General features: G+C 38.7%; 1 protein-coding gene across 1 annotated transcript in view; it reads left to right on the top strand.

The window, feature by feature from the left end:
* The window catches only part of LOC148015594 (DGCR14-like protein), a 3,611-nt gene extending 409 nt beyond the window's left edge, over positions 1–3,202 (top strand). Inside the window, exon 1 of the mRNA XM_087665510.1 lies at positions 1–3,202. This exon is cut by the window's left edge and continues 409 nt beyond it. Coding sequence (XP_087521636.1) covers positions 100–1,707 — 1,608 coding nt within the window. The 5' untranslated portion in view covers positions 1–99 and the 3' untranslated portion in view covers positions 1,708–3,202.
* Positions 3,203–9,384: the final 6,182 nt, after the last annotated feature.

Here is a 9,384-nt window from a genome sequence, read left to right as displayed (position 1 = left end):
AATCCGAAGGCATATCGGAAGAGCAATCGCAGGCGAAACCCTAGCCTGACACAGTATCTGCAGAAATCCGCATTTGCCTCGCCGCACATCCACATCACAATGTTGGCCTCCCCTGGACATTCCCCTCGCCACATTATCCCCTCCGCCTCTCCCTCTCCATCTCCCTCCGGCATCCAGGAGCCTCGAAGCTCCCTCAGTCATGGCCGTCCCCCCTTGCCCCTCTCCTCTAGCTCCAGCAAAACTAACATGGGCCCCCCTCCCCCTAAACGGCTACGGCGATCTCAGACGATCCTTGATGAAGACTTGTATGTGGCTGCCATAGAGAAGATCATTGAACGCGACTTTTTCCCTGACATCCCCAAGCTTCAGGATCGCCTGGAATGGCTGGAGGCAGTGAGGACAGGTGACCCTATTGTCATCAGGGATGCACAGATAAGCATCATACAGAGAAGAAAAGAGAGGGCAGAATGTGCCGGCACACCTGCTTCTGTTGCAGATTCATTCGATAGTCCCAGTTCTATGGTGAGTGCCTCTCCTGCATCCTGCATGAGGACTCCTCTCTTTTCTTCTTCACAGCACGATGTCAGCTCTGTTGATACTGCCATGGCGAAAGTCGATACAAATCTCCCCCTCGATGAGTTTTTGAGGAAATATACTAGCGAAGATAATGCCAGCTTTTCCACTATTCTTGAGAAGGTCAACAAGCAAAGGCAAGAAAAGTATCGATATCTGAGCGAGGAAGAGTTGGTCTCTCCCCAACTGAGAATAGCGGACAGAGATCAGAATTCAACTGATGGATTTGGAACTTCAAATCAGCCGGTCAGCACTTTGGAAGGGTGGACTTACAGATCAAAGAATCTTCTGATGTATGATTCTGCTGAGAGGGAGGATGCGCCTCTGACTGCAAATGAAAAAGAACAGAGATTGAAGACCCTCAGCAAGGAAATTAACATTCGGGGCACTCGCTTTCATGGCAAGATGTTTGATTCTAGGCCTAAAGAGGAAGATGGAAGTACCAGTTTATATCCTGCATTGCCAGGTGCAACTCCATTATCATCTTGGAGTCTCTTGGATGCAGAGAAGATGAAGAAAAAGTATGACCTTGAAGATCTGAGGAAAACTCCACAGGTGATGTCTGAGCAGGAAGTCAATAGAACTCTTGGTAGAGGGGGCACTGCAGGGTACAGCTTTGTGGCTACTCCATCTCCAGCTCCAGGGGTTGATGAGTCTCCCTTCATGACTTGGGGAGAAATCGAAGGCACACCTTTGAGACTTGAGACAGAAGACACACCTGTAGGCATTGGAGGCAATGGGGATGGGCCTCAATTTAAGATTCCTGCACCTCCTTCGAGGGATGCTCGTGCACACAGTCTTTCTAGAGATGCTGCCCGCAGTATTAGAGAAAAGTCAAGGTTGAATCAAACTGGATCATCACCTTCACCTGCAAGAGGATCAGGTAGCCCTGCCTTGAGAAGTCTTTCTGCAGCTGCTCAGAACTTCGTGAGAAAAGCAATGGCCAAGTCTTGTGCATCAGTTGATGCCAGGTTAAGAGCAAGTTACAGGGCAAGCACAACACCAGGCACTCCTAGAATGGCAAGGAATGCTGTTAGATTTAGAGAAGGTAGTGTCAGCTCCAGTAGAGGGAACAGTGTTCCCTTACAGTCCCCTGGGGAACGTGAAGGCAGTGTGCCTCTGAGGTCACCATGAGCATGGTCTAAACTGGCAATGGTGTCAAGCGTGAAAGGAAGCAGTTGCTTTGGCTTGACTGACATAGCTGCTCCATCATGGAAATGAAGAGAGCCTCAGTGCCATGTAACTGAGGTTTTCACTGCTTCAATAAAGCATGAACTATGTTCAATCAAAATCCTTCATTTATTGCAGAAGCTAAGCCAAAATTTACTAGTTCTAATGGGATACTGATGATTATGTTGTGGACGTGCTCTTTCCATAATGAAGATGCCTTATCCTACATGTGCAGTGCGCTTTTCAAGTAGATTTTTGAAATGTCAAAAGCAATGTAATTTTGTTGGGAGCTTGGATGTAGGAGCATGTAGTACATGCCTAGCTCGTCTTCCAAATGGTACTATCTGGTATCATTGATTGATCTATCATAACTCTTCAATGCTACTTAAGTGAGGAATCCCATAGAGGTGTTCAGGCAGACAGATACACGCCCTGTGACAACAGTGGTACCAAGCAGAGTCTTAAATGGCAGGGATTAAGTGTGACCTTTGATTATAACTGTACCTGTCTGTGCCTCCCATAGCCTACAACATCTCTTGTATGCTTGTCTTCATTTCTGCTTTGAATACTGTTGGAGAACCATTAAATGATCTTGTTTGGATTAATGGGATGCTTTTGATTCCTCTGACATGTACTGAATGACCAAGCTACTAATAATTTTTGAAGAGCTGACACGACTGAGGTCTTCAGTCTCCACCAGCACCAACTTCAGATTGCTGGGCACAGCTTTGTGTTTATTCCCTATGCAGTGCAAGGAAGATGCTCAAGGTACACCTTGTGCCTAGTTGGCATGGAAGAAGTAGGGTGGACCTTTACTGCAGTCCTGTACTTCTGAAGGTTGTTGGCATTTGTAGACATGGATCTTGACTGCAGTCCTGTGCTTCCAAATGATGTTGGCGCTTGTAAAGATGGGTGGTGCTGCTCATCGCTTTCACCTACCAGATGATCAGGAAGCCCTGCACTCTCTATTTTGCTGCAGCTGTTAAATAAGGTGACAGGTCTTGTGCAGGGCCTGTGCATGGTTAAGAGCAACTACAGCACCAATCACACCTAGAATGGAAATAATCTATGTGGTTCAATCTACCATCAAGGCAATAGTGTACATGTACAATCTCTTGCAGATTAAGGAGACTGCCATTTAGCTCCCTGAATCATGGTCAGAGCTGGCAGTGCTTTTGAAAGTTGTAAAACTTCGAATGGCAAGAAATTATCCGGTTCATAAGGACAATGTTGTTCATTTAAGGAGATTACCATTTGGCTCCTTGAAGTGGTTTTGAAAGCTGTAATGTCATTCAAGGAAAGTTGCAGTACAATCCCAAAGGTGTTGTACTCTACATTATGCAGAGTCTTCTAGCTTTTAACTGGTGATACTGTTCATCATTTTTGCGAGCACGCTCTTTAGTATTGAAGAGCCCTTGAAGAAGCCTTCTGATAAAAAAGTTAGTTAGGATAATGGTCAATATTAAATGTTTTTCCTGTTTCCTTTTAAGTGAAATGTTACATTTGATCATGAGTCTCCTGGTATCTTGTTTTGAGTGGGTATCTCGCAGTGTAAATACCTAAGTTATTTTGTTGAGCTTTCAATTTGGCCAAGCATTCATGGTCTTCAAGGTAATAAAATTGCTTCTGGCTGCCCTTTTTTTCCCCTTTTCCTGTTAACAATATAGACATAGTTACATCGAAGATAGGTTCATGCCCAGTCACACATGGAAGATAGGTTCATGGCCAGTTGTTCTATTTGTTGCAGGTGCTAAAGATGGGGATGCCAGATCTCAACGTCAGATTTATGGAAGTGCCAAATTTCAGTTTATGCATTTGAATTCCTCTTTTCATTGTCACTAAGTTGCATTACTCATCTGAAACTGTATTGAGATGCTTAAAAAATAGTTGACATTCAACCACCATGCTAGTTTAGAGATGATTTTAGTTAACTCAATTGTGGAGTTCCTTTTTTGTTTACACAAACCTAATACTGTCTACGGAAGTTTAAATCTTTTCCTTTTTTCTACAGTTGAAAATGTTTCCGTTCTTGATAGTTTTTGCACATGTTGCACAAGAGTTTGCTTTAAATGGTATGCTCTCTCATACAAATTTTCCACATCTGAACCCATTGCTTACTCCTTTCATTTAGCTAAATGCTTGCTCCTTTCAAGTTAGCTAAATGCCAAAGTTCAAAGGAGTCCGTTGCCAAGTCTCTCATATCCTAAGTGGAGATGTAAAAGCAGTATATGGGTCTATCATACCACAAATTGTATTCCCTTCATTTTACTGCAAAATGGGAAAGTGCTACATTCTGCCCATGGATGGGCATATTCACTATTAAGCATCAAAGTGTAGGTTGGAAGAAACTTTATTCCTTGCTTGTGCTGTCATCTCTAGAATGAGAGAGAGAGAGAGAGAGAGAGAGAGAGAGAGAGAGAGAGTGTGTGTGTGTGTATCATCTTCTGATTAAAGGTCATCAATGGTTGGTTACTAAAGCTAATACTGTATGGGGATTGCCTAAATCTCAGTCATGGTGGAAGATAACTGTGATGGAGGGCTGGTTGAACAATACACCTTTCAAATGCAAGGTCTTTCTTTGGAGGGTGATGATCAGTGGTCTTCCTCTTGCTTTAGCCCTTTCCAAGCGTCGAATCTCCAACGGCAATTGTTTCTTTTGCACCACCAGTGTGGAATCGGCCTGTCATTGATTTATTTCTTGCCCTCTTGCCAAGAAAATCTGGTCACTCGTCGGCAGTTTGGCGAGCAGTGGTTGGTTTCTTGCTAAGCTCTTTTCATTGGGTTTTTGCGCGGCTCCAATACCCCACACTGGCTCAGTCGCATATGAAGATCTTGTTTCACTTTCTTAGATACTGGGATTGTTGGCACATTTGAACTATTTGGAATGCTTTTCTTTTTGATTCAGTCTATAATGTTCAGGGACATATTGCTAGGCTTAAAGGCCTCTTGCATTGGTAGATAGATCTCATTCGGCACTTTGACTTACTCCCTCGGGAGGACTTACTTCCCTGGCATATGGTAATTTCCTTTGCGTCTTTGCCATGACTTTTTGTAACTCTTTTGTCGTTTAGTACTTTAGAGAGAGAGATTTACACACGATGGCTTAGAGCCATCGTGTATCTTGTAATTATGTAAACTTGTACATTTTTTTCGTAATTAATACAATTACCTTTTACGAAAAAAAAGTGTGTTGTGGGAAATTTTAGGTGGATTTCATTGATTTTACTACATTAATACTTAGTTAGTATATACAATTATCATTGATTTATTATTCATATTAAATATAAATATAATAATTAATATGCACAATATAAATATAAATATAATAATTAATATACATGCATAATAATTATAGTTATTAATATGTTAATATAATTGATTATGTAATAAGTAACTAATTTATATTTAAATTAGTTATAATTATAATATATATAATATAATTATTAATATGCATATAATAATCATTACATATTATTATATTCTTATAATTATTAATAGTAGAAAATTAAAATGCTTTGATTTGGTTTATAGTGATTTTATGGATCAATATTCACGATTTTATTAGAAGAAACTTTGTATTTTGTCACTTTTATATATGCTACCACTAAGAAGGTTTGGGTAAATTTATAAATCGCTTTACTCTAATATAAACTTATTGCCTCTCGCATAAAAAAAAGATTTGGGTTTTTCTTCGTATAAGAACAATAATGTGTTGTATGCATTTTAAAAGTTTTTGACATTTGTAAATAATCAATTAAGCAAAACTCAAGTACTTGAGGATTGATAATGGTAGTGAGTATACCTCATGCAATCACAAACTTTTGTGCAAGCTGTTATATCAAGAGAGTTTATAGCTTTTGAGAATTTTGCTCAAAATGGTGTGACTAAGAAGATGAACAAGACCATTTAGGGAAGGGTCTATAGTACGCTCTCTATTACTAGTCTCACTAGTGGATTTTGGGTTAAAGTTATAAAAACAACGATGAATTTGATCAATAGGTCTCCTAGTAAGCCATTGGATAGAAAGATACCAAAAGAGTTATGGTTTGGAAAGAAACTTAGTTATGATTGCTTACATATCTTTGGTTGGGAGGCGTTTATGTATATATCTAGGGACCAGAAGAGTAAGCTTAATTCTAAGTCCAAGAAATATATATTTCTTGGTTATGGAGAGCTAGGTGAAATGAATTATCAAATATTAGAAAAATTTAGAAATAAAACACAATGCGCATGGCACAAAGCTTCAATTTTAGTGATTGATATATATGCCTCTAATGATCATGCCATAAAGAAAGAGATGGTTGTTTAGTGATAACTACAACATGCTTTTTAGCATTAGAAATATGTAAAGGATACAAAGTACTAGAATTGGGTCCTTTGGCCACAATAAGTGATACCTTGAAGACCTTCTAGACATGATAATCAAAGATCATTCTATTACCATAATCATCAACCTGTCTTGTGTTGATTAGACTTTTTATCAAAAGATAACCATCATCATTGCCACACGGATTAATTTTCTCAATCTATGCCTTGATTTTCTCTTTGTGTCATCCTTATTTTCCTTCTTATAAATTTGCATGTTCTTCCACTTGTAGCAATCCTTTTTTGTGTGTCCTTTTTATTACAAACAAGTATTCTACATCCTTTTTGCTATGTGACTTGCTTCTTGACTTGCCTCTCTCACGAGAGTCCTCTTGGCATTTAATTTGTCTCTCACCATAAGTGTATTGGAGCTCTTTGACCCGACACTATTCTTTCAGTTCACCTCCTTGTGTACATTGTCTTTCTAGCATATGAAATGCTGTAAGGTCTCATATTAACGAAAACTTTGGCCCTTCAAAGGTCACACCTAGGTATATATACGATCTTACTATCTCCATGGGACTTCTATTAAAAGTAAAAGTTTTGTTTTGGTTATTAAACCTTAAAAACACCATGACCTTAGTTTTACCAAGGGATCTCTTTTCTATTAAATAGACATATAAAGCATTTACGTGCCGCTATGAACCTTCTAGTGAATTTAAAATGGTTACTTCACCAATGTATAGGCCAAACAGTGTAGGTGACACTAGGTACCTTTTTGTTTGTGGACATGTTTCACATTGCCTTCTTTTGTACATCTCCTACTTATGAGTCTTAGTATATTTGGGAGCTCTATCATTTTCTTTGTCCTTCATTCTTTCTCATTCTGGCACCTTCACTAACATAGCCTAGTAGTGTGTAGGGGTTGATGCCATAGCCTTGTATTCAACAATGTAATTGCACTTTGTTCCTTCTCTCTTTGTGTCCATGCTATCTCTCTTACCTTTTCTTACTACATGTTCATGATCTTCTTTTGTTCTACAATCTCATGTGGTATCATCACTAATCGGGAGGATCTAAAGTTGGTAAGAAGAGGAGACCTTCACATAGTGTGGCTATTCACTTGCAAAAGCAATATTTGCAGCCTAGAAAAGCCTTTTTACTATTGGGCAATCAGAAAACACAACTTTCCAAGTGTATGAGTCACTTTCTCTTGTGCAATGTCCCTTCTACTCCCACTAAAGGAACGAGTAGGCCTCTCATGTTTTTGGATCCCTTGACATCAAAACAAAACATCCTTTTGTCCCTTCTTGTGTTTTTTGTAGGTATTTGAAGGATATCAATGGCTGATTGATATGATTAAAAAGACAAGGTGGATCAATAGAATGACAAAGATTGTGAGGGCGGCGTACAAAGCAATGAATAGACTAGCGAAGCTTGGTGTCATGATTGCCAAGATTGAGAGGATCATTCCAAAGCCCAATGAGATAAAGTATTGGATCATGGTTCAGAACGTTATTGGGTATGTTGTAGGAAGTTTACACTTTGTAGAGATGATGATGATTAGAGATGGTGATCATTTTGAGGTACTAAGAATGGTAATAGGACTTCAAAAGTTGGCAACCATTCTTCTTTTTAAGTAGAAAAAGTTGCATGCAATACCCTCCTACTTCTCTTTAGCCTCTTACTTCCCACCAACACTCTTTTTTCTCCAAGTTCCATGCTCTTCAAGGTTGCTTTGGATATTCACTCTATCATCTTTTGGCCTCATCACTACTCTAGCAAGCTTGCCTCCTCCTTGTGCTCCTCATGGATCACCAATCATTATACCCCCCAACTTGCTATTATAATTTTTCCTCTCCATTATCACCTCCTCTACCTCTGTGTCTACTTTTGCCTCTTGAAAAGTTTTTGTAACCACTCAACGTTTTCTCTCCTAGATTCCCTATTGAAGTTAAAAGAGGTAAAATATCTATTTTCTTGATTTCCCACAATATCAAAGTATGTCCTCCCCTAATGAAGCTCCATGGCATTTGTTAATAGACCAACTTGCATATTGAGGAAGAGGCGCTTGCATTCAAGAATTAGAAAGCTTGATCTAGAAAAGAAAATCCCAACATCTTTAAGCTCCATGTGCTATTGAATGATTGTATTCTTATTATTTCAACTAGTATCGTGTTTCTTTGTTAGCTCTCTATTCTCATGCCCTTTATTCTTTGTTGTAGTCAGTTTGTAATCCCTAGGCTACTCTCCTTGCTGCACATTTTTTCACTAATGGTTATAGTTGGTGTGTAAATTTACCACATATTTGCAACATTAAAAGGGTTTTTAAAGGACAAAAGCCTTCATCATCTTTAAGAACCACTTTAAAAAGAGCACCAATTGAGAGCTTGCTACTGTTGCAAGAGACATCTCTTCTATCAAGTGATGTAGACAATGAGCTTGAATATCGAAGAAGTCCCTAGTTAGCTCCTTCTCCATGGGACACAAAGTTTAGATGGAGTTGGGATGCATTCAAGGAATGCCTAAAGAAATCAAATTGATAATTTTAGAATAATTGATTAGTACATACATATTATGCTAAATTAAGAGAATCTTATAGACGTTACACCAAAAGTCATGTCACCAACCTAGCTAATTCATTGAATTGGTATAGATACTTTAGATGGTTGGATTTGAGCAACCTTCAATTACTATAGGAAGTTTGTTCTTCAAGAAGTTATGCTAGCCATATGTCTTTAGGTGAAGGCCTCATTTTGGGAATGAATACTTCAAAACATGTAAAATTTAGATATTCTCATATGTTTGGAATACAGATTTGATAAGTCTACAAAGACACTTGAAAGCTAGCTAATTTGTAATAGGGAAACTTTCATAAGAGAGGTTAGTCATGTAGCAAAAAGAATGTGGAATGCTTTTTTTGTAATAAGAAGAGACACATAAAGAAGGACTGCTACAAGTGAATGACAAAAAAGGGCAAAAAGGAAAATGAGGATGATAGAAAAAACAAAGAGAAAAGCAAGGCAAAGATACATAAGATAAGTGTATTTAAAGGTGATGATGTTGATGTTTTGTATATATCCTCTTTGGGTGGTGCATTCTTGGTTGCCATTGATAATGACATGTCTTAGAGCTAGCTTTTGGATTTTGGAGTATCATTTCATGTTACATCACATAAAGAGTGGTTTAATATCTATGATGCCGAAAGAAGGATGCATCGGTCTTGGAAATAACTATGCATGTAACATCATTGGCATTTGGGATATACACTTGTCATTGCCAAATGGTTCTTCTTTTGTCTTAGAGAGAATGTATGGCATGATTGTGTGGTTATAG

This window comes from Lygodium microphyllum, chromosome 24 (genome assembly GCF_053477565.2).
Source record: "Lygodium microphyllum isolate KBCC chromosome 24, Lygodium_microphyllum_v1.1.10, whole genome shotgun sequence".
Taxonomy (NCBI): Eukaryota; Viridiplantae; Streptophyta; class Polypodiopsida; order Schizaeales; family Lygodiaceae; genus Lygodium; species Lygodium microphyllum.
Note: the sequence above shows the minus strand (reverse complement) of the source record. Positions and strands in the feature narration are given on the sequence as shown.